Source organism: Daphnia pulicaria, chromosome 2 (genome assembly GCF_021234035.1).
Source record: "Daphnia pulicaria isolate SC F1-1A chromosome 2, SC_F0-13Bv2, whole genome shotgun sequence".
Classification (NCBI taxonomy): domain Eukaryota; kingdom Metazoa; phylum Arthropoda; class Branchiopoda; order Diplostraca; family Daphniidae; genus Daphnia; species Daphnia pulicaria.
The window spans coordinates 6,439,678-6,463,275 of record NC_060914.1 but is presented as its reverse complement, the minus strand read 5'-3'; the positions used below and the strand labels follow the sequence as shown (position 1 = coordinate 6,463,275).

Below are 23,598 nucleotides of genomic sequence, written 5' to 3'. Positions count from 1 at the left end.
TGGCGTGCTCTTGCGTGCACTGGCGTGCTCTTGCGTGCACTGGCGTGCTCTGGTGTGAATTGGCGTTCTCTAGCGTGCACTGACGTGCTCTTGCGTGCACTGGCGTGATCTGGTGTGAATTGGCGTGCTCTGGCGTGCACTGGCATGCTCAGGCGTGCACTGGCGTGCTCTGGTGTGAATTGGCGTGCTCTGGCGTGCACTGGCATGCTCTGGCGTGCACTCGCGTGCTCTGGTGTGAATTGGCGTGCTCTGGCGTGCACTGGCGTACTCTGGCGTGCACTGGCGTGCTCTGGTGTGAATTGGCGTGCTCTGGCGTGCATTGAATTGCTCTGGCGTGCACTTGCGTGCACTGGCGTACTCTGACGTGCACTGGCGTGCTCTGGCGTGCACTGGCGTGCTCTGGCGTGCACAAGCGTGCTGTGGCGTGCTCCGGCATGCACTGGCGTGCTCTGGCGTTCTCTGGCGTGCTTTTGCGTGTACTTGAGTGTTCTGGTGTGAATTGGCGTGCTCTGGCGTGCACTGGCGTGCTCTGGCGTGCACTGGCGTGCTCTGGCGTGCACTGGCGTGCTCTGGCGTGCACTGGCGTGCTCTGGCGTGCATTGGCGTGCTCTGACGTGCACTGGCGTGCTCTGGCGTGCACTGGCGTGCTCTGGCATGCACTGGCGTTTTCTGGCGTGCACTTGCGTTCTTTTGCGTGCACTTGAGTGCTCTGGTGTGAATTGGCGTGCTCTGGCGTGCATTGACGTTCTCTTGCGTGCACTGGCGTGATCTGGTGTGAAATGGCGTGCTCTGGCGTGCACTGGCATGCTAAGGCGTGCAATGGCGTGCTCTGGTGTGAATTGGCGTGCTCTTGCATGCACTGGCGTGCTCTAGCGTGCACTGGCGTGCTCTTGCGTGCTCTTGCGTGCTCTGGCGTGCATTGACGTGCTCTTGCGTGCACTGGCGTGCTCTGACAAGCACTGGCGTGCTCTGGCGTGCACTGGCGTGCTTTGGCGTGCACTTCCGTGCTCTGGCGTGCACTGGCGTGCTCTGGCGTGCATTGACGTGCTCTTGCGTGCACTGGCTTGCTCTGGTGTGAATTGGCGTGCTCTGGCGTGCACTGGCATGCTCAGGCGTGCACTGGCGTGCTCCGGTGTGAATTGGCGTGCTCTTGCGTGCACTGGCGTGCTCTTGCTTGCACTGGCGTGCTCTGGCGTGCACTGGCGTGCTCCGGTGTGAATTGGCGTGCTCTTGCGTGCACTGGCGTGCTCTTGCTTGCACTGGCGTGTTCTGGTGTGAATTGGCGTGCTCTAGCGTGCACTGGCGTGCTCTGGTGTGAATTGGCGTGCTCTGGCGTGCACTAGCGTGCACTGGCGTGCTCTGGCGTGCACTGGCGTGCTCTCGCGTGCATTGACGTGTTCTGGCGTGCACAAGCGTGCTGTGGCGTGCTCTGGCGTGCACTGGCGTGCTTTGGCGTGCACTAACGTGCTCTGGTGTGAATTGGCGTGCACTTGAGTGCTCTGGTGTGAATTGGCGTGCTCTTGCGTGCACTGGCGTGCTCTTGCGTGCACCGGCGTGCTCTGGCGTGCACTGGCGTGTTCTGGTGTGAATTGGCGTGCTCTTGCGTGCTCTGGCGTGCACTGGCGTGCTCTGGCGTGCATTGACGTGCTCTGGCGTGCACTGGCGTGCTTTGGCGTGCACTTGCGTGCTCTGGCGTGCACTGGCGTGCTCTGGCGTGCATTGACGTGCTCTTGCGTGCACTGGCGTGCTCTGGTGTGAATTGGCGTGCTCTGGCGTGCACTGGCATGCTCAGGCGTGCACTGGCGTGCTCCGGTGTGAATTGGCGTGCTCTTGCGTGCACTGGCGTGCTCTAGCGTGCACTGGCGTGCTCTTGCGTGCTCTTGCGTGCTCTGGCGTGCTCTGGCGTGTACTGGCGTGCTCTGGCGTGCACTGGCGTGCTCTGGCGTGCACTGGCGTGCTCTGGCGTGCACTGGCGTGCTCTGGCGTGCACTGGCGTGCTTTGGCGTGCATTGACGTGCTCTTGCGTGCACTGGCGTGCTCTGGTGTGAATTGGCGTGCTCTGGCGTGCACTGGCATGCTCTGGCGTGCATAGGCGTGCTCTGGTGTGAATTGGCGTGCTCTTGCGTGCACTGGCGTGCTCTGGCGTGCACTCGCGTGCTCTGGTGTGAATTGGCGTGCTCTGGCGTGCACTGGCGTACTCTGGCGTGCACTGGCGTGCTCTGGTGTGAATTGGCGTGCTCTGGCGTGCATTGAATTGCTCTGGCGTGCACTTGCGTGCACTGGCGTGCTCTGGCGTGCTCTGGCGTGCACTGGCGTGCTCTGGCGTGCACTGGCGTGCTCTGACGTGCTCTTGCGTGCTCTGGCGTGCTCTGGCTTGCTCTGGCGTGCATTTACATGCTCTGGCGTGCACTGGCGTGCACTGGCGTGCACTGGCGTGCTCTGGTGTGAATTGGCGTGCTCTGGCATGCATTGAATTGCTCTGGCGTGCACTGGCGTGCTCTGGCGTGCACTGGCGTGCTCTGGCGTGCACTGGCGTGCTCTGGCGTGCACTGGCGTGCTCTGGCGTGCATTGGCGTGCTCTGACGTGCACTGGCGTGCTCTGGCGTGCACTGGCGTGCTCTGGCATGCACTGGCGTTTTCTGGCGTGCACTGGCGTGCTTTTGCGTGCACTTGAGTGCTCTGGTGTGAATTGTTGTGCTCTGGCGTGCACTGGCGTGCTCTGGCGTGCATTGACGTGCTCTTGCGTGCACTGGCGTTATCTGGTGTGAATTGGCGTGCTCTGGCGTGCACTGGCATGCTCAGGCGTGCACTGGCGTGCTCTGGTGTGAATTGGCGTGCTCTTGCGTGCACCGGCGTGCTCTGGCGTGCACTGGCGTGTTCTGGTGTGAATTGGCGTGCTCTTGCGTGCACTGGCGTGCTCTAGCGTGCACTGGCGTGCTTTGGCGTGCTCTGGCGTGCTCTGGCGTGCTCTGGCGTGCTCTGGCGTGCACTGGCGTGCTCTGGCGTGCACTGGCGTGCTCTGGCGTGCACTGGCGTGCTCTGGCGTGCACTGGCGTGCTTTGGCGTGCATTGACGTGCTCTTGCGTGCACTGGCGTGCTCTGGTGTGAATTGGCGTGCTCTGGCGTGCACTGGCATGCTCTGGCGTGCACAGGCGTGCTCTGGTGTGAATTGGCGTGCTCTTGCGTGCACTGGCGTGCTCTGGCGTGCACTGGCGTGCTCTGGTGTGAATTGGCGTGCTCTCGCGTGCATTGACGTGTTCTGGCGTGCACAAGCGTGCTGTGGCGTGCACTGGCGTGCTCTGGTGTGAATTGGCGTGCACTTGAGTGCTCTGGTGTGAATTGGCGTGCTCTTGCGTGCACTGGCGTGCTCTTGCGTGAACTGGCGTGCTCTTGCGTGCACTGGCGTGCTCTTGCGTGCACTGGCGTGCTCTGGTGTGAATTGGCGTTCTCTAGCGTGCACTGACGTGCTCTTGCGTGCACTGGCGTGCTCTGGTGTGAATTGGCGTGCTCTTGCGTGCACCGGCGTGCACCGGCGTGCTCTGGCGTGCACTGGCGTGTTCTGGTGTGAATTGGCGTGCTCTTGCGTGCACTGGCGTGCTCTAGCATGCACTGGCGTGCTCTTGCGTGCTCTGGCGTGCTCTGGCGTGCTCTTGCGTGCTCTTGCGTGCACTGGCGTGCTCTGGTGTGAATTGGCGTGCTCTGGCGTGCACTGGCATGCTCTGGCGTGCATAGGCGTGCTCTGGTGTGAATTGGCGTGCTCTTGCGTGCACTGGCGTGCTCTGGCGTGCACTCGCGTGCTCTGGTGTGAATTGGCGTGCTCTGGCGTGCACTGGCGTACTCTGGCGTGCACTGGCGTGCTCTTGTGTGAATTGGCGTGCTCTGGCGTGCATTGAATTGCTCTGGCGTGCACTGGCGTGCTCTGACGTACTCTTGCGTGCTCTGGCGTGCTCTGGCTTGCTCTGGCGTGCATTTACATGCTCTGGCGTGCACTGGCGTGCACTGGCGTGCTCTGGTGTGAATTGGCGTGCTCTGGCATGCATTGAATTGCTCTGACGTGCACTGGCGTGCTCTGGCGTGCACTGGCGTGCTCTGGCATGCACTGGCGTTTTCTGGCGTGCACTGGCGTGCTTTTGCGTGCACTTGAGTGCTCTGGTGTGAATTGGCGTGCTCTGGCGTGCACTGGCGTGCTCTGGCGTGCATTGACGTGCTCTTGCGTGCACTGGCGTGATCTGGTGTGAATTGGCGTGCTCTGGCGTGCACTGGCATGCTCAGGCGTGCACTGGCGTGCTCTGGTGTGAATTGGCGTGCTCTGGCGTGCATTGAATCGCTCTGGCGTGCACTGGCGTGCTCTGGTGTGAATTGGCGTGCTCTGGCATGCATTGAATTGCTCTGGCGTGCACTGGCGTGCACTGGCGTGCTCTGGCGTGCACTGGCGTGCTCTGGCGTGCATTGGCGTGCTCTGACGTGCACTAGCGTGCTCTGGCGTGCACTGGCGTGCTCTGGCATGCACTGGCGTTTTCTGGCGTGCACTGGCGTGCTTTTGCGTGCACTTGAGTGCTCTGGTGTGAATTGGCGTGCTCTGGCGTGCACTGGCGTGCACTGGCGTGCATTGACGTGCTCTTGCGTGCACTGGCGTGATCTGGTGTGAATTGGCGTGCTCTGGCATGCACTGGCGTTTTCTGGCGTGCACTGGCGTGCTTTTGCGTGCACTTGAGTGCTCTGGTGTGAATTGGCGTGCTCTGGCGTGCACTGGCGTGCACTGGCGTGCATTGACGTGCTCTTGCGTGCACTGGCGTGATCTGGTGTGAATTGGCGTGCTCTGGCGTGCACTGGCATGCTCAGGCGTGCACTGGCGTGCTCTGGTGTGAATTGGCGTGCTCTTGCGTGCACCGGCGTGCTCTGGCGTGCACTGGCGTGTTCTGGTGTGAATTGGCGTGCTCTTGCGTGCACTGGCATGCTCTGGCGTGCACAGGCGTGCTCTGGTGTGAATTGGCGTGCTCTTGCGTGCACTGGCGTGCTCTGGCGTGCACTGGCGTGCTCTGGTGTGAATTGGCGTGCTCTCGCGTGCATTGACGTGTTCTGGCGTGCACAAGCGTGCTCTGGCGTGCTCTGGCGTGCACTGGCGTGCTCTGTCGTGCACTGGCGTGCTCTGGTGTGAATTGGCATGCACTTGAGTGCTCTGGTGTGAATTGGCGTGCTCTTGCGTGCACTGGCGTGCTCTGGTGTGAATTGGCGTGCTCAAGCGTGCACTGGCGTGCTCTGCTGTGAATTGGCGTGCTCTGGCGTGCACTAGCGTGCACTGGCGTGCTCTGCCGTGCATTGACGTGCTCTGGCGTGCACAAGCGTGCAGTGGCGTGCTCTGGCGTGCACTGGCGTGCTCTGGTGTGAATTGGCGTGCACTGGCGTGCTCTGGCTTGCACTGGCGTGCTTTGGTTTGCACTGGCGTGCTTTGGCGTGCACTTGAGTGATCTGGTGTGAATTGTCGTGCTCTGGCGTGCAATGGCGAGCTCTGGCGTCCACTGGCGTGCTCTTGCGTGCACTGGCGCGCTCTTGCGTGCATTGACGTGCTCTTGCGTGCACTGGCATGCTCTGGCGTGCACTGGCGTGCTGTGGTGTGCACTGGCGTGCTGTGGCGTGCATTGGCGTGCACTGGTGTGAATTGGCGTGCTCTTGCGTGCACTGGCGTGCTCTTGCGTGCACTGGCGTGCTCTTGCGTGCACTGGCGTGCTCTTGCGTGCACTGGCGTGCTCTTGCGTGCACTGGCGTGCTCTGGCGTGCACTGGCGTGCTCTGGCGTGCATTGGCGTGCTCTGGCGTGCATTGGCGTGTTCTGGTGTGAATTGGCGTGCTCTTGCGTGCACTGGCGTGCTCTGGTGTGAATTGGCGTGCTTTTGCGTGCACTTGAGTGCTCTGGTGTGAATTGGCGTGCTCTGGCGTGCACTGGCGTGCTCTGGCGTGCATTGACGTGCTCTTGCGTGCACTGGCGTGATCTGGTGTGAATTGGCGTGCTCTGGCGTGCACTGGCATGCTAAGGCGTGCAATAGCGTGCTCTGGTGTGAATTGGCGTGCTCTTGCATGCACTGGCGTGCTCTAGCGTGCACTGACGTAATCTGGCGTGCTCTGGCGTGCACTGGCGTGCTCTGGCGTGCACTGGCGTGCTCTGGCGTGCACTGGCGTGCTCTGGCGTGCACTGGCGTGCTTTGGCGTGCATTGACGTGCTCTTGCGTGCACTTGCATGCTCTGGTGTGAATTGGCGTGCTCTGGCGTGCACTGGCATGCTCTGGCGTGCACAGGCGTGCTCTGGTGTGAATTGGCGTGCTCTTGCGTGCACTGGCGTGCTCTGGCGTGCAATGGCGTGCTCTGGTGTGAATTGGCGTGCTCTGGCGTGCACTGGCGTACTCTGGCGTGCACTGGCGTGCTCTGGTGTGAATTGGCGTGCTCTGGCGTACATTGAACTGCTCTGGCGTGCACTTGCGTGCTCTGGCGTGCACTGGCGTGCTCTGGCGTGCACTGGCGTGCTTTGACGTGCACTGGCGTGCTCTGGCGTGCACTGGCGTGCTCTGGCATGCACTGGCGTTTTCTGGCGTGCACTGGCGTGCTTTTGCGTGCACTTGAGTGCTCTGGTGTGAATTGGCGTGCTCTGGCGTGCACTGGCGTGTTCTAGTGTGAATTGGCGTGCTCTTGCGTGCACTGGCGTGCTCTAGCGTGCACTGGCGTGCTCTTGCGTGCTCTGGCGTGCTCTGGCGTGCTCTGTCGTACACTGGCGTGCTCTGGCGTGCACTGGCGTGCTCTTGCGTGCACTGGCGTGCTCTGGCGTGCACTGGCGTGCTTTGGCGTGCATTGACGTGCTCTTGCGTGCACTGGCGTGCTCTGGTGTGAATTGGCGTGCTCTGGCGTGCACTGGCATGCTCTGGCGTGCATAGGCGTGCTCTGGTGTGAATTGGCGTGCTCTTGCGTGCACTGGCGTGCTCTGGCGTGCACTCGCGTGCTCTGGTGTGAATTGGCGTGCTCTGGCGTGCACTGGCGTACTCTGGCGTGCACTGGCGTGCTCTGGTGTGAATTGGCGTGCTCTGGCGTGCATTGAATTGCTCTGGCGTGCACTTGCGTGCACTGGCGTGCACTGGCGTGCTCTGGCGTGCACTGGCGTGCTCTGACGTGCTCTTGCGTGCTCTGGCGTGCTCTGGCTTGCTCTGGCGTGCATTTACATGCTCTGGCGTGCACTGGCGTGCACTGGCGTGCTCTGGTGTGAATTGGCGTGCTCTTGCGTGCTCTGGCGTGCTCTGGCGTGCACTGGCGTGCTCTGGCGTGAATTGGCGTGCTCTTGCGTGCACTGGCGTGCTCTAGCGTGCACTGGCGTGCTTTGGCGTGCTCTGGCGTGCTCTGGCGTGCTCTGGCGTGCACTGGCGTGCTCTGGCGTGCTCTGGTGTGAATTGGCGTGTACTGGCGTGCTCTGGCGTGCACTGGCGTGCTTTGGCGTGCATTGACGTGCTCTTGCGTGCACTGGCGTGCTCTGGTGTGAATTGGCGTGCTCTGGCGTGCACTGGCATGCTCTGGCGTGCACAGGCGTGCTCTGGTGTGAATTGGCGTGCTCTTGCGTGCACTGGCGTGCTCTGGTTTGCACTGGCGTGCTCTGGTGTTAATTGGCGTGCTCTGGCGTGCACTGGCGTACTCTGGCGTGCAGTGGCGTGCTCTGGTGTGAATTGGCGTGCTCTGGCGTGCATTGAATTGCTCTGGCGTGCACTTGCGTGCTCTGGCGTGCACTGGCGTGCTCTGGCGTGCACTGGCGTGCTCTGCCGTGCACTGGCGTGCTCTGGCGTGCACTGGCGTGCTCTGGCATGCACTGGCGTTTTCTGGCGTGCACTGGCGTGCTTTTGCGTGCACTTGATTGCTCTGGTGTGAATTGGCGTGCTCTGGCGTGCACTGGCGTGCTCTGGCGTGCATTGACGTGCTCTTTCGTGCACTGGCGTGCTCTGGTGTGAATTGGCGTGCTCTGGCGTGCACTGGCATGCTCAGGCGTGCACTGGCGTGCTCTGGTGTGAATTGGCGTGCTCTGGCGTGCACTGGCATGCTCAGGCGTGCACTGGCGTGCTCAGGCGTGCACTGGCGTGCTCTGGTGTGAATTGGCGTGCTCTGGCGTGCACTGGCGTGCTCTGGCGTGCTCTGGCGTGCACTGGCGTGCTCTGGCGTGCACTGGCGTGCTCTGGCGTGCATTGGCGTGCTCTGGTGTGAATTGGCGTGCTCTGGCTTGCACTGGCGTGCTTTGGTGTGAATTTGCGTGCTCTGGCGTGCATTGAATTGCTCTGGCGTGCACTGGCGTGCTCTGGCGGGCACTGGCGTGCTCTGACAAGCACTGGCGTGCTCTGGCGTGCACTGGCGTGCTTTGGCGTGCACTTGCGTGCTCTGGCGTGCACTGGCGTGCTCTGGCGTGCATTGACGTGCTCTTGCGTGCACTGGCGTGCTCTTGTGTGAATTGGCGTGCTCTGGCGTGCACTGGCATGCTCAGGCATGCACCGGCATGCTCAGGCGAGCACTTGCGTGCTCTGGCGTGCACTGGCGTGCTCTGGCGTGCACTGGCGTGCTCTGACGTGCACTGGCGTGCTCTGGCGTGCACTGGCGTGCTCTGGCTTGCACTGGCGTTTTCTGGCGTGCACTGGCGTGCTCTGGCGTGCACTGGCGTGCTCTGACGTGCACTGGCGTGCTCTGGCGTGCACTGGCGTGCACTGGCGTGCACTGGCGTGCTTTTGCGTGCACTTGATTGCTCTGGTGTGAATTGGCGTGCTCTGGCGTGCACTGGCGTGCTCTGGCGTGCATTGACGTGCTCTTTCGTGCACTGGCGTGCTCTGGTGTGAATTGGCGTGCTCTGGCGTGCACTGGCATGCTCAGGCGTGCACTGGCGTGCTCTGGTGTGAATTGGCGTGCTCTGGCGTGCACTGGCGTGCTCTGGCGTGCACTGGCGTGCTCTGGCGTGCACTGGCGTGCTCTGGCGTGCACTGGCGTGTTCTGGTGTGAATTGGCGTGCTCTTGCGTGCACTGGCGTGCTCTGGTGTGAATTGGCGTGCTCTAGCGTGCACTGGCGTGCTCTGCTGTGAATTGGCGTGCTCTGGCGTGCACTAGCGTGCACTGGCGTGCTCTGCCGTGCACTGGCGTGCTCTGGCGTGCATTGACGTGCTCTGGCGTGCACAAGCGTGCAGTGGCGTGCTCTGGCGTGCACTGGCGTGCTCTGGTGTGAATTGGCGTGCACTGGCGTGCTCTGGCGTGCACTGGCGTGCTTTGGCGTGCACTGGCGTGCTTTGGCGTGCACTGGCGTGCTCTGGCTTGCACTGGCGTGCTCTGGCGTGCACTGGCGTGCTCTAGCGTGCATTGACGTGCTCTTGCGTCAACATGTCCTCTCCGACTTAAGACAAGCCTTTGTCCGAATCTTTTCATGTAACAGACAAAGACATGTCTTAAGTTTTCCTTATTTTTATTACATTGCCTCCTTATATTTGTGATACATTAATTTTATCCCTTTTCAATTCACAGCATAAACGTCCAAACGTCTATATTCCCTTTCATAATTTTCTTAAAAAAAAGTCTGTTTTAATGGTATGGGTGACATAAAAAATTTCAGACAAAGACATGTCTTAAGTTTTCCTTATTTTTATTACATTGCCTCCTTATATTTGTGATACATTAATTTTATCCCTTTTCAATTCACAGCATAAACGTCCAAACGTCTATATTCCCTTTCATAATTTTCTTAAAAAAAATTCTGTTTTAATGGTATGGGTGACATAAAAAATTTCAGACAAAGACATGTCTTAAGTTTTCCTTATTTTTATTACATTGCCTCCTTATATTTGTTATACATTTATTTTATCCCTTTTCAATTCACAGCATAAACGTCCAAACGTTTATATTCCCTTTCATAATTTTCTAAAAAAATTTTGGTTTTAATGGTATGGGTGACATTAAAAAATTTCAGACAAAGACATGTCTTAAGTTTTTCTTATTTTTATTACATTGCCTCCTTATATTTGTTATACATTTATTTTATCCCTTTTCAATTCACAGCATAACCGTCCAAACGTTTATATTCCCTTTCATAATTTTCTAAAAAAATTTTGGTTTTAATGGTATGGGTGACATTAAAAAATTTCAGACAAAGACATGTCTTAAGTTTTTCTTATTTTTATTACATTGCCTCCTTATATTTGTTATACATTTATTTTATCCCTTTTCAATTCACAGCATAAAATTTTCCAAACGTTTATATTCCCTTTCATAATTTTCTAAAAAAATTTCGGTTTTAATGGTATGGGTTACATAAAAAATTTCAGACAAAGCCATGTCTTAAGTCGCAGAGCATATGTTGAGGGTTGCACATTTTGAGAATTTTTTTTCTTTTTAACTTAGCATTTCTTTAAAAAACTTAAACCTTAGCGTAAAGCAATTATCAAGTTTACTTCAAATCCAAGAATCTTTCATTTAAAAAATACTTCAGACAAAGCAACGTCTTAAGATTTTATCTATTTTTACGAAAGCGCTATTACCATGTAATTTTGGGGATTATTCAAATTTTTACTAACTAAGAATTTTTTTAATTAACTAAGCCAATACAATATTGCTTTAAAAGAGTCATACATTTATTTTTCATAACTTTTAGTAAGAATTATGCAATTTGTATTCTAAATTATATTGAAGATTCATCATCTTCCGAATAGCTAGATGAGCTTTCTGTTTCTTCATCAGAATATTCGGATTCTGAGAGAGAATCGTAATTGTCTTCATCAGATGTGTCAAACTCAAATTCTGGTTCAGAAAAATTTGTTTGTGTTTCACATATGAAATCTGAAAAATCCTGGTTGCACTTTAAATTAAATGTTGTTAGAGCCATTTGAATTTTTAAATTAAGATGATGAACTTCAGAAACTTTCATGACGGATTTCCCTTTCGCAAATTTCTCCTCGTCTTCTCCGGTATGTTTTTGACTTGGTTGTTGTAGTGATGACCGTTTATCAATGAGGAATCGCATGTAGTTTATCATTTCATTCTTACTCAATGTAATTTCCTCCCTTGCTCTTTTCAATAGCATCCAACAATCAACAATATTATATTTGTCGGCAAGAGAAACTGCAAAAACGACGAAATTAAGTTTTTACTTAAAAAAGTACAATTTTGTTTTATTTTTACGTGTGGGAAAGTGCGTGTCATCCCGATCCAGAACTGTTTCCCAAGGAAAGACACCTTCATTGAAATCCTCGTAAGAAATTGGAAGCGTTGTATCCTTAGAATTAATTAATTCAATCGTTTCCAAAGCCTTTCGTTTAGTTTCAGTCAAAACCCGCCTTAATTTTGTCCGAGTCTTCGAATTTTCTGTTTTAGTACAAGTTCGATACTCTGAGTAAGTAATGCGGTCTCAATTTAGTTTTTGTAATATACCTGCTTCTTTAGAGATAGAAATGGAAGTAGTCTTTAAATGAGCATGTAAGCCCTCCAGCATTCTTCTCAGTGTATCAACTGTAGTCTTTTTGGTTTTTCTTTGGTCAAGAATTGCCTTAGCTTTTGTCTCCAGCTCCTTGTGAATCAGTGGAAGATCATTATTTACGAGGTTATGGGTTTCCAACAATTTCTCGAGTTTTGGAGTGCCTTGTTTGATTTCCTTTCTTGCCTAAGAAAATTTTCGTTATTTTAAAATAATTATTCAACCTGTATTGGAAAGTTGTTTACTTTTTCAAGCTTTTTGCGTAGAAGGAAATGCATATTTTGAATTTTACCCCAGTTCCAATAAAGAATAGCTAATGTTAAAAAATCGTTTCTGTCTAAATGAAGTAAGAGTAAAATCGTTGAATTAATAGTTAACAATGCAACAATGTTTGCTAATAAATACAGTAAGAAGCTCTATTACTATGTTTGGCCATATGCTTTAGCACATAAGCATATAGATACAATTTGGAGAAAACTTGCTCGTGCTCTTCTCCTCCAGTTAAGCCTATTCCAGTTGTCCAGCGGGGATTCCATAAAATCTGTTTTGTACATATATATTAAAGCTTGAGAGAAGACTTTGCTTCATAATTTATTGATATAATACCTTGCATGGCAATTGATGTGCATTCTTATGCATGATAGGCAAGATTCCTGTCATTTCACTTGTTAGATTACGGTTTTCAGGAAAATGACGAGCCACTTTTGTTTTCATCCATTTCCAGTATTGGCATACCACGTCGTAGCAGAAGAATTTGGCGTTACTTTTCATGGCTTCATTGTGCATAAATGCAGTATGGGTCCACGATTCACCTTTAAACATGTTGATTGCGTATGGTACAACGCAGTGCTTGCAAGAGCTAACGACGAGCCCAGTCTCGTCATACTTCTTTTGTTCATTGGAGTCTTCTCTTGCGGCCTTAAAAGCCGATCCCCCACACATCTGTTTCTTTTTTGTCTACAAAATAAGATAAGGGAATTGAAAATACTATAAAATCATGATTAATCATATCGAAGTCCAGCATGTCAAATCTAGTAGTTTCAAATGAAATGTAATTGCGTACAGTAGAAACTTTGTTGTAAATCCTTTGACGGAAATTTTCAACTTCTGTATCGGATTTGATAACTAAGTTTCCAAACCTCGCCTGTGGCTGTTCCATTCTATTGAAATAATAAAACTTAAGACCAGTCTTTGTCGTGTTTTCTTGTACACGCATCTTACTTTCTTTCGTTTTCTGGATTGTGCACTTTTCCAGCCGAGCTTAAGCGCCTCAATTTTACGATAGCGTCAGAAGATCTGACTAAAGGTTCTTTCCCACAACTGGGGCAATCAATTTTGTTCCTTTGAAGCACTTGGTCGTCAATATTATGTCGACAGGTTTCCCATTCTCTTTCAGCAGTAGTAAATAATGTTACATTTATTGGTCCATTCTGTAAGAACCAAATTTTTAGAATCACGTGCATACAAAACAGGACCTTTTATGTCACATACCCGGCCATATTCTGTTGATACTTCTTCAAGAAAATGTGCATACATTTTTTTTGAAGACCCAGGAGACTTATGAGTAATGTGATGTCCTAGAAGAAGTGCCTCTTCTGCAAAAAGATAGGTGACTTTTGGCGATAAACTTCCAGGGAAAAATCCAGAAAATACATAGTCATCGATTGTGGCTCTTGTACGAGAGTTGCAACTATCACAAACGAAAGCTGCAGCTTTAACGAGAAATCGACCTTTGAAGTGTTTTAGAGGATTCAAATATTTTATTGTACAAGATGTATAAGTATAATTTGTATAAGTATTACCACTCTCATTGACCACCACGATTGATTCTTGAAGATTTGGAATGAGTAACATGGATCCTTCGCATTCGACATTGTAACACATATGCGGTACGAAGCATGGAACACATACATCTTCAAAATATAAAAAACTTGAAACAAAGCTGTCTGAACAATTCGATTCTTACTTCCATACCTTTTATTATAATGTTGCCCTTGGGATCGATGAAATGTTCTGGTAGCAAAATTTGCAATGTGTCGGAAGAACACAAGAGTCGTCGGTGAAATGGCATAGTTAAATGAGAGCCTGTATCGCACTTGTGACAGAGATGTTTCTTGCAAGTCATGCATCTTACAGCAGCAGCATTCAGGTGAAGATGACACTGATCACATTTGGAATGATAAAGTGGCTGCCTGGAAACTAGTTCCTTGAAAATTCGTGTTCTGTCAGTGGATCCCCATGCTCGAATTGCTTCCCTTTCTTGCCATGTTGGCTGTTGTCTGGTTTGCATGTCAGATAAGTCATTTATAACATCTCTTCTTAGGTTCTCTGGAAGCCACACAGTTTTTATATAATAAATGAATGGTGAAAATAATGTTAAACTTGAGTATTGCAAAATAGTACTCACCAAGAGCTTCAGGGCTCATTAAGTCATACTCAATCAAGACATTTTCACTCATCGATAAATTGTTTCTTGGACTTGAATTCAAAGATAGTTGCTCACGTGATGAGTTCAAATGTGCACCATCACGACAAAACACTTTTTTATTTGGTTCACGTTTCTTCCCTCTATAAATAAAGGTCTTTCCAGCCGTCGACTTTTTTTCTGTTTTCTGTTTGCGAGACCTAGTATAAGAAAACTTGCGCTTCTTATTCTGAGCAACGTCACACTGTTCTTCTGTTGACGAGCTATCTAAATCACTTGTTGAGCTAACTGAGTCACTTGTTAATCCATATGAATCACTTGACGTTGGACTTTGGTTTCCCATTTTAAATTCAAACCCAAAGTAAATTAAATAAACTCTTTCTGCTTGAAAGAATAGTCGAAGGGATTAATGACACAAACCCAAGATCAGTAGCCACCGATATTTGACTTTGTCTGCTGTCCTGTTTATTGCTTGGTAGTAATAGAGGTCAGTAAAAGATGGCGATTCGATCGATAAATTTGTTTTACGATACAGGGAGACAAAGGCAAAGACCAAATAAATATGATGGCTCCCCGTTCCGGTGTGCGAGGTTCCCGTAGGAAATATGAAGTAAAATATAAAAAATATCAAGAAGGAAAAGATGAAATAGAATTAAAATATATGAATCTGATACATGCTGAAATTATTAAGAATAAATAAGTAAAGCATCGTGCTAACGATAGTGCTTATAGCTGGTCCGTCCGCAATTTTAGCGCTAAGCGTCGCCGCGCCCGACCGTCCGTTTCAGGCGGATCAATGCGCGAAAAACAATCACGCCCAACATAGATCTAGCACTATCTATGCGCGCAAGGCGCTAATGATTAATGTTTGATAACATTGCACGCGATGCGCTAAATTTATTAAGTTTATTGTATTATTTACAAAACACGCATAACCCGTTTAGCGTGATAAATAATGAAGTGAAATATTTCGCGCTAGATTTAGCGCTACATAAACGCGCATGGCGCTGATGATTTACTTATTTTTTACTTGCACGTGATGCGCTAAATGTAGCTCAATTTGTTTCATTTATTATTTACGAAAAGCGTAAGCGGTAAAATAAAAATTGCTACTTAACGCGCACCACATGAAATTAAATGAAATGGGCGAAATTCTCGAAAATATTTTATTTAAAATTATTGGCTAATATTCCGGACTTGCCAGACTGTCCCTTGTCGACGACACCTAGAGTAGACTGATGCATGCGTTTGTCGTCAGTCAATTTTTCCAGCTGATCAGCGACCATTCGTTGACGGCTTTCCTACCGCGACCATTTTAACGGAACAAGTTAAATAACGATTGCGGCGACTGGTCGAACGAGTTGCGTTTACCCGCTCATAATTTCAGCGCTTATCGCAGGTCCGTCTGCTATTTTTGCGCTGTTTTTGGCAGCTCACTACTTGAAAAAATCCTCGAAAAAATCAATTGAATATTTTGAGCTAGATCTTGCGCGCTTGGCACTAATGATTAACTGTAGCGCGATGCGCTAAATTTTACGTAATTTAGTTTATTGTACAAAATTTACAAAGTAAGTTTAATCCGCTAAAGTAAATAATTAGTACGAGAAATATTAAGTAAAAAATTTGGTGATAGATCTCAAGGCTAATAGCCAAAAATGAGCATCATAAGCGGGCGCGCTTCTCGCACATTTTTTACTTAAAATTATTGCGCTCATATTTCTCCGTTTAATTCCGAGCTGGCTGAACTACCCCCGGTCGACGACACCCAGAGTAACCTATAGCTAATCAACGGCCGTCGTTTCTTTTTAGCCGCATTCCCTCGCTGCTCAATATATTTAAGATGCATAACCCACCTTGCGTTCCAAGGCCAAAAGTTTTTAAAATGTTTCACCTTGGTGACGCTGGCCATCAGCGGCTACTCCAGCTCGGCCCGCTGCCGGTGTTGAAAGTGGGCCACCTTCAATTTATTTACTGAGCAGCGAAGGCAGCCGCAAATATGAAAAGCCGCCAATGACGGGCCGCTGATCAGACGGGACACGTCTGACCGTCCGACCGTCGACAAATCAGACTACATTCAGGGTGTCGTCGAAAAGGGGCAGTCTGCCCAGTCCGTAACTTAACGGTGAAATATTAGTGATATTTCTTTCAGCCGAAAATTGGCCCTAAATTGCCCTTAATTACATTTAAGTTTTAAAAAAATTTATAAAATCACCGCTGAGTTCATATAATAAAAAGAAAAGAAATTAGTTTTGTCGAGCATTTTTTAGACACAAAATATGTGAAAATGAAAACAATCCGTTCAAAACCGCATTTGCAAACCCACAAAGATAAATTATTTCTCAATAGTTTTTCCGTCTAGTCCATGTATGATATGAGTCGAGTCTATTCCCGAAAAAGAGTTTTTCATTCCGTTTTTCGAAACGCTAAAATCAATGTATAACTTTAACTTTCACGTATTTTGTGTAGAATTATATTATCTACAAAACTGGCCTCTTTTCTTTTTATTTAAACTCATCATCAGCGATTTTATAAGATTTGTATTAATTTAATTCGTATTATGTGCTAATATAGTCCCTAGAAGTGGCTCTACGGTGGTTTTCCTCAATTATTCATTTTGTATCTGGATTTTTATTAAATTCATCTTAACTTTAAAACTGTTCTGAAAAGTGAAAAGTTATATCATAGTCCTTCCAAAGAAAGTTCATTGATTACATTCTTTGTAATCTGCGTTTTCGTTTTATTTTCTTCTCATAATAAAGGATGGCACTCGCTCTCCCTGGAGTCGTTAAAAATTCAAACTGCAATTTAAACTTTCGCATCGTAAAGTCACAGCAGCACTAATGCAATTAAAAATACTAGACCCGTTAAACTTACACTTATTTTCAGTACTAATAGAACCGTTTTCGATTCCAATGGAAAACCCAAAGTTCTAATATTTGAACCGGTTTTAGTACACCCCAATTTTAGTGGCTCTTGACTATTTATTGTAGCCCATCTCCAGCTTCATTCGGCTGCTACCAATGAATTAGAAAAAAATCCAGTATACGAAAAATGTTCCGTGAAATTAATGAGAGTAGTGACCCACACAACATTTATTGAATTTCGGCATTTGTTCACAGCCAGTGGAAACAGACAGACAGGCGGTTAAATGCACATAAGGTACGATATATATGAAATGATGTCAGTTTTCTCGTCCGTTTTGTTAAGTCCTCTTTTAAACTGACAATGATCAGGACTGCTGCTTCGCAGTCCTATATGCTGCTATCACCAAATACTATAGACTGTCTATAAGTAAAACACAAGTTTACGTTAAATGGATTAATTAATTCAATGCTCAAAAATACTTTATTACCATCAAGATGTTTTAGAAAGCTTCTTGCAGATACTGTTAAAGTACGGGAACTATCAGAGGTGCCCAGATAAAGGTGAGTTTTGCATTTTCCTCGCATCAACATTTCACCGCAAGCACCTGATGTTTTTCAGCCAAAACCCTGTATCATAAAATAGGTAAGAGTATTGTAACTTAAAACACATGTCAACGGGACACACAACCTCAAATAGAGATGATCAGAACAATCCTACATCTATCCAGATGCAAGTATTGGCCAGTAAAGTACAACCTAAGAGTGAAATGAAACAATTTTTTGTAATAACTTTAGGTAAATTGAAATATATCTTTTTTTACCTGATTTGTGGGCTGAAAGAGGAAACAGAAAGATTGAGGTGGCAATATCCTGAATCTGTTAACAGAGAAAAGAGAATCTATAAAATCATAACAGTAAAAGGGTGAAATATTTGAAAAGAAGCAGACCAAAACCTCACCTTTATGATTGTGGCACCAAAATATGGTTCACAATGAAATCTCACTAGCTTTGAAATAGAGTAATAAAGGGAAACACTTCACACTGACAAGGCCAGTCGGCCAATAGGCCATGTAGGGTTATGAGTAGGGAAGGTGTTGCCGTTATTCTTGGCGAATATAAAAAAGAGGGGAAAAACTTTATAAATATTGACTTTAAATTCTAAAAATAACGTAGAATAAGGATAATTATTTTGAAATACTAAAATAAATCAATATTACCCAATTTTTTATTGTGATTTGCAACTGCGTTAAAATGCCACCAGGTGTCAGCTAACTCAGCTGTTGATCATTCGCTGTTCCGTCACATTTTGCTTTTCAACTGATACGATACCAGACATACCAGATACGATATTTCATTTATACGATTTCATTTATACGACCACAAACTGATACTTGGATGAAAATGTCTTCTGAATCTGATTTTAATTCTGATTTCAATGAGAGCGTAGAAAATGACGTTGCAGGCAAAAGATTGAAAAAAGCCAAGGCACAAAGGAAGAAAGAGATTCAGAAACTTAAAAATTTGCTAGGAAGAACAATTAAGAAAAAAAAGGAAGAAACTAAAAAGAGATTAACAGCTTTCAAAGTAAGTCTAAAGTCAATAATATTAGGGTTTTACACAACCTTCTTAACACATTTTTCTGTCGCAGGAAGTTTTCAAAGGTGCCAAGGAGAAGGAAACCAGGAACGAGCCATGGGATGTTCTAGAGTACCAAAACTACTGGAATGGTCTAACGGAGAGGGAACAAAATAACATGGACAGAGCTAAATCCCACTTGATTGAGAGCATTAATAGCAAGATAACCGAAGCAGCAACAAAGTACAATGCTTCAATGCTCCTTTTGGCCAGACTTCCTAATGGAACACAGCACACCAAATTTATTTTGGCAAGCGGAGGTGGTATTGACTACTGCAAAGAGGAAGATGGTACGCTCACTCAACATTTATGGGAACGTCACTGGGACAAGGTTCAAGGTACATCTATAAAATTAAATGTACTTCATCTATTTGACATTTATTTTTAACAGGAAAAAGGATCAAACTTTGTCAAAAAGAGGAAGTGTGGCTCTCAAGAAAAAGTAAAAAGAACAAAATAGGTACATGACAATTATTTATTTCTTTTGATTCTGTCATCGGTTCCAACACTAAATATTTCAACCATTTTGTTTAGGAAATATGAGAAAGGGAAAAACGGACAAAGTTTTGAATAAAAAGAACCCTACAAGTGACACAGAAGAAGACTGTAATCTAGGAGAGGATGGCGGGTGATCAGACGAAAGCGATGTTGATAAAAGTATTCAAAAATTTTTTCTCTCGCCGAGGATGATACCGAAACTAATGTTTGGTTTTAATTCAATAGAAAACAAGAGGAAGAAGGAAAAAAAAAGGTTGTCTCGAGAAAGAAAAGGAAAGGGAAAGAAAAAAGGTGAAATAAAAGGGACAGGAAATGGAGAGGCAAGAGTGGAAGACTTCTTAGAACAGCGTCCAGGATCCCCTCCTGCTCGTTCTCCGTCAATGTCTCCTACCCCATCCAATCATCCCTTTCCTCTCATGGCCACACCTACTTCATCATTACCTCCAGTGACGACAAATTTTCAGCTTGTCCTTTCAGATGACAACGAATCATCTGGGTATTTTACATTGAAACCTGCATCACCATCCATTGACAAAAAATTGTCAATGGAATGTCAAGTGATTGTTGAAAAATTGCCACCATGCCTTGCCACAGGCAAAGGTACAAGAACCGGAACAAAAACTGATAAATTGCCACCATCATCCACAGGCAAAGGTAGAAGAACCGGAACAAAAACTGAAAAATTGCCACCATCATCCAGAGGCAAAGGTAGAAGAACCGGAACAAAAACTGAAGACAAAGCTAGTTCTCAAATTTCTCCTATAACAAAAAAGAACAAACTTAAAACTTCTGACGTGTATTCTAGCAGCGATTAAGGAATACAGCTGAACAAATGAAAATGATTCTAGTCGTATTCAATTTTATTTCACATAAAAATAGTACATATTCAATGAAAACAAATCCCAACAGTTTCGTTTCTTTAATATGTTTTATGGAGCTATCCCTTAAAGTTTTTTTTCAGTTTGTGACTAGCTATGTCTTAAGTACAAATATTTTTAATTTTATCTTTAGATGTGCTTGAGAAGGAGGAAATGTAATAAAAATAAGGAAAACTTAAGACATGTCTTTGTCTGAAATTTTTTAATGTCAAACCATACCATTAAAACCGAAATTTTTTTAGAAAATTATGAAAGGAAATATAAACGTTTGGACGTTTATGCTGTGAATTGAAAAGGGATAAAATAAATGTATAACAAATATAAGGAGGCAATGCAATAAAAATAAGAAAAACTTAAGACATGTCTTTGTCTGAAATTTTTTAATGTCACCCATACCATTAAAACCAAAATTTTTTTAGAAAATTATGAAAGGGAATATAAACGTTTGGACGTTTATGCTGTGAATTGAAAAGGGATAAAATAAATGTATAACAAATATAAGGAGGCAATGTAATAAAAATAAGGAAAACTTAAGACATGTCTTTGTCTGAAATTTTTTATGTCACCCATACCATTAAAACAGAATTTTTTTTAAGAAAATTATGAAAGGGAATATAGACGTTTGGACGTTTATGCTGTGAATTTAAAAGGGATAAAATTAATGTATCACAAATATAAGGAGGCAATGTAATAAAAATAAGGAAAACTTAAGACATGTCTTTGTCTGTTACATGAAAAGATTCGGACAAAGGCTTGTCTTAAGTCGGAGAGGACATGTTGTCTTGCGTGCACTGGCGTGCTCTTGCGTGCACTGGCGTGCTCTTGCGTGCACTGGCGTGCTCTTGCGTGCACTGGCGTGCTCTTGCGTGCACTGGCGTGCTCTTGCGTGCACTAGCGTGCTCTTGCGTGCACTGGCGTGCTCTGGCGTGCATTGGCGTGCTGTGACGTGCACTGGCGTGCTCTGGCGTGCACTGGCGTGCTCTGGCATGAACTGGCGTTTTCTGGCGTGCACTGGCGTGCTTTTGCGTGCACTTGAGTGCTCTGGTGTGAATTGTCGTGCTCTGGCGTGCACTGGCGTGCTCTGGCGTGCATTGACGTGCTCTTGCGTGCACTGGCATGCTCTGGTGTGAATTGGCGTGCTCTTGCGTGCACTGGCGTGCTCTTGCGTGCACTGGCGTGCTCTTGCGTGCACTGGCGTGCTCTTGCGTGCACTAGCGTGCTCTTGCGTGCACTGGCGTGCTCTGGCGTGCACTGGCGTGCTCTGGCGTGCATTGACGTGCTCTTGCGTGCACTGGCGTGCTCTGGCGTGCATTGGCGTGCTCTGACGTGCACTGGCCTGCTCTGGCGTGCTCTGGCTTGCACTGGCGTTTTCTGGCGTGCACTGGCGTGCTTTTGCGTGCACTGGCGTGCTCTGGCGTGCTCTGGCGTGCACTGGCGTGCACTGGCGTGCTCTGGCGTGCATTGACCGGCTCTTGCGTGCACTGGCGTGATCTGGTGTGAATTAGCGTGCTCTGGCGTGCACTGGCATGCTAAGGCGTGCAATGGCGTGCTCTGGTGTGAATTGGCGTGCTCTTGCCTGCACTGGCGTGCTCTAGCGTGCACTGGCGTGCTCTGGCGTGCTCTGGCGTGCACTGGCGTGCTCTGGCGTGCACTGGCGTGCTCTGGCGTGCACTGGCGTGCTCTGGCGTGCACTGGCGTGCTCTGGCGTGCACTGGCGTGCTTTGGCGTGCATTGACGTGCTCTTGCGTGCACTGGCGTGCTCTTGTGTGAATTGGCGTGCTCTGGCGTGCACTGGCATGCTCAGGCGTGCACTGGCGTGCTCTGGTGTGAATTGGCGTGCTCTTGCGTGCACTGGCGTGCTCTGGCGTGCACTGGCGTGCTCTGGTGTGAATTGGCGTGCTCTTGCGTGCACTTGCGTGCTCTTGCTTGCACTGGCGTGCTCTGGTGTGAATTGGCGTGCTCTAGCGTGCACTGGCGTGCTCTGGTGTGAATTGGCGTGCTCTGGCGTGCACTGGCATGCTCTGGCGTGCACAGGCGTGCTCTGGTGTGAATTGGCGTGCTCTTGCGTGCACTGGCGTGCACTGGCGTGCATTGGCGTGCTCTGGTGTGAATTGGCGTGCTCTGGCGTGCACTGGCGTACTCTGGCGTGCACTGGCGTGCTCTGGTGTGAATTGGCGTGCTCTGGCGTGCATTGAATTGCTCTGGCGTGCACTTGCGTGCTCTGGCGTGCACTGGCGTGCTCTGGCGTGCTCTGACGTGCACTGGCGTGCTCTGGCGTGCACTGGAATGCTCAGGCGTGCACTGGCGTGCTCTGGTGTGAATTGGCGTGCTCTTGCGTGCACTGGCGTGCTCTGGCGTGCACTGGCGTGCTCTGGTGTGAATTGGCGTGCTCTTGCGTGCACTTGCGTGCTCTTGCTTGCACTGGCGTGCTCTGGTGTGAATTGGCGTGCTCTAGCGTGCACTGGCGTGCTCTGGTGTGAATTGGCGTGCTCTGGCGTTCTTTGGCGTGCATTGACGTGCTCTTGCGTGCACTGGCGTGCTCTGGTGTGAATTGGCGTGCTCTGGCGTGCACTGGCGTGCTCTGGTGTGAATTGGCGTGCTCTGGCGTGCATTGAATTGCTCTGGCGTGCACTTGCGTGCTCTGGCGTGCACTGGCGTGCTCTGGCGTGCACTGGCGTGCTCTGACGTGCACTGGCGTGCTCTGGCGTGCACTGGCGTGCTCTGGCATGCACTGGCGTTTTCTGGCGTGCACTGGCGTGCTCTAGCGTGCACAGGCGTGCTCTGGTGTGAATTGGCGTGCTCTTGCGTGCACTGGCGTGCTCTGGCGTGCATTGGCGTGCTCTGGTGTGAATTGGCGTGCTCTGGCGTGCACTGGCGTGCTCTGGTGTGAATTGGCGTGCTCTGGCGTGCATTGAATTGCTCTGGCGTGCACTTGCGTGCTCTGGCGTGCACTGGCGTGCTCTGGCGTGCACTGGCGTGCTCTGACGTGCACTGGCGTGCTCTGGCGTGCACTGGCGTGCTCTGGCATGCACTGGCGTTTTCTGGCGTGCACTGGCGTGCTTTTGCGTGCACTTGATTGCTCTGGTGTGAATTGGCGTGCACTGGCATGCTCTGGCGTGCACAGGCGTGCTCTGGTGTCAATTGGCGTGCTCTTGCGTGCACTGGCGTGCTCTGGCGTGCACTGGCGTGTTCTGGTGTGAATTGGCGTGCTCTGGCGTGCACTGGCGTACTCTGGCGTGCACTGGCGTGCTCTGGTGTGAATTGGCGTGCTCTGGCGTGCACTGGCGTGCTCTGGCGTGCATTGACGTGCTCTTGCGTGCACTGGCGTGCTCTGGTGTGAATTGGCGTGCTCTGGCGTGCACTGGCATGCTCAGGCGTGCACTGGCGTGCTCTGGTGTGAATTGGCGTGCTCTGGCGTGCACTGGCGTGCTCTGGCGTGCACTGGCGTGTTCTGGTGTGAATTGGCGTGCTCTTGCGTGCACTGGCGTGCTCTGGTGTGAATTGGCGTGCTCTAGCGTGCACTGGCGTGCTCTGCTGTGAATTGGCGTGCTCTGGCGTGCATTAGCGTGCACTGGCGTGCTCTTCCGTGCACTGGCGTGCTCTGGCGTGCATTGACGTGCTCTGGCGTGCACAAGCGAGTAGTGGCGTGCACTGGCGTGCTCTGGTGTGAATTGGCTTGCTCTGGCGTGCTCTGGCGTGCACTGGCGTGCTCTGGCGTGCATTGACGTGCTCTTGCGTGCACTGGCGTGCTCTGGCGTGCACTGGCGTGCTGTGGTGTGCACTGGCGTGCTGTGGCGTGCATTGGTGTGCTCTGGTGTGAATTGGCGTGCTCTTG

General features: G+C 49.4%; 2 protein-coding genes and 1 long non-coding RNA gene across 3 annotated transcripts; all 3 read right to left on the bottom strand.

Moving 5' to 3' along the window:
* Positions 1–10,671: 10,671 nt before the first annotated feature.
* LOC124327668 lies at positions 10,672–12,136 on the bottom strand. The gene is made up of 6 exons (XM_046786663.1): positions 12,070–12,136; positions 11,887–12,004; positions 11,709–11,800; positions 11,421–11,649; positions 11,172–11,354; positions 10,672–11,111 (listed from the first exon to the last, which is right to left on the bottom strand). Exons 1-6 carry the CDS (start codon positions 12,121–12,123, stop codon positions 10,672–10,674), a joined length of 1,116 nt encoding a protein of 371 aa, XP_046642619.1. The 5' UTR covers positions 12,124–12,136.
* Positions 12,137–12,680: 544 nt separating this feature from the next.
* On the bottom strand, positions 12,681–13,922 carry LOC124327667. Its single transcript, XM_046786662.1, has 5 exons — positions 13,871–13,922; positions 13,438–13,791; positions 13,266–13,376; positions 12,955–13,193; positions 12,681–12,893 (listed from the first exon to the last, which is right to left on the bottom strand). The coding sequence occupies exons 1-5, from the start codon at positions 13,920–13,922 to the stop codon at positions 12,681–12,683; spliced, it is 969 nt and encodes a 322-aa protein (XP_046642618.1).
* A 3,150-nt stretch (positions 13,923–17,072) lies between these two features.
* On the bottom strand, positions 17,073–17,621 carry LOC124325972. Its single transcript, XR_006915475.1, has 4 exons — positions 17,574–17,621; positions 17,441–17,508; positions 17,241–17,379; positions 17,073–17,173 (listed from the first exon to the last, which is right to left on the bottom strand). It is a non-coding gene; the product is annotated as an uncharacterized LOC124325972 (long non-coding RNA).
* Between the last annotated feature and the right edge of the window lie 5,977 nt (positions 17,622–23,598).

Coding starts and splice junctions, on each gene's coding strand:
- LOC124327667 (XM_046786662.1), bottom strand. CDS start 13,922: ATGAGTGAAAATGTCTTGATTGAGTATGACTTAATGAGCCCTGAAGCT. Junction 13,194..13,265: donor CGTGGTGGTCAATGAGAGTG/GTAATACTTATA, acceptor AACACTTCAAAG/GTCGATTTCTCGTTAAAGCT. Junction 12,894..12,954: donor TATCAACAGAATATGGCCGG/GTATGTGACATA, acceptor TGGTTCTTACAG/AATGGACCAATAAATGTAAC.
- LOC124327668 (XM_046786663.1), bottom strand. CDS start 12,123: ATGACAGGAATCTTGCCTATCATGCATAAGAATGCACATCAATTGCCA. Junction 11,801..11,886: donor AAAGCATATGGCCAAACATA/GTAATAGAGCTT, acceptor TACTTCATTTAG/ACAGAAACGATTTTTTAACA. Junction 11,112..11,171: donor TGACACGCACTTTCCCACAC/GTAAAAATAAAA, acceptor TCGTTTTTGCAG/TTTCTCTTGCCGACAAATAT.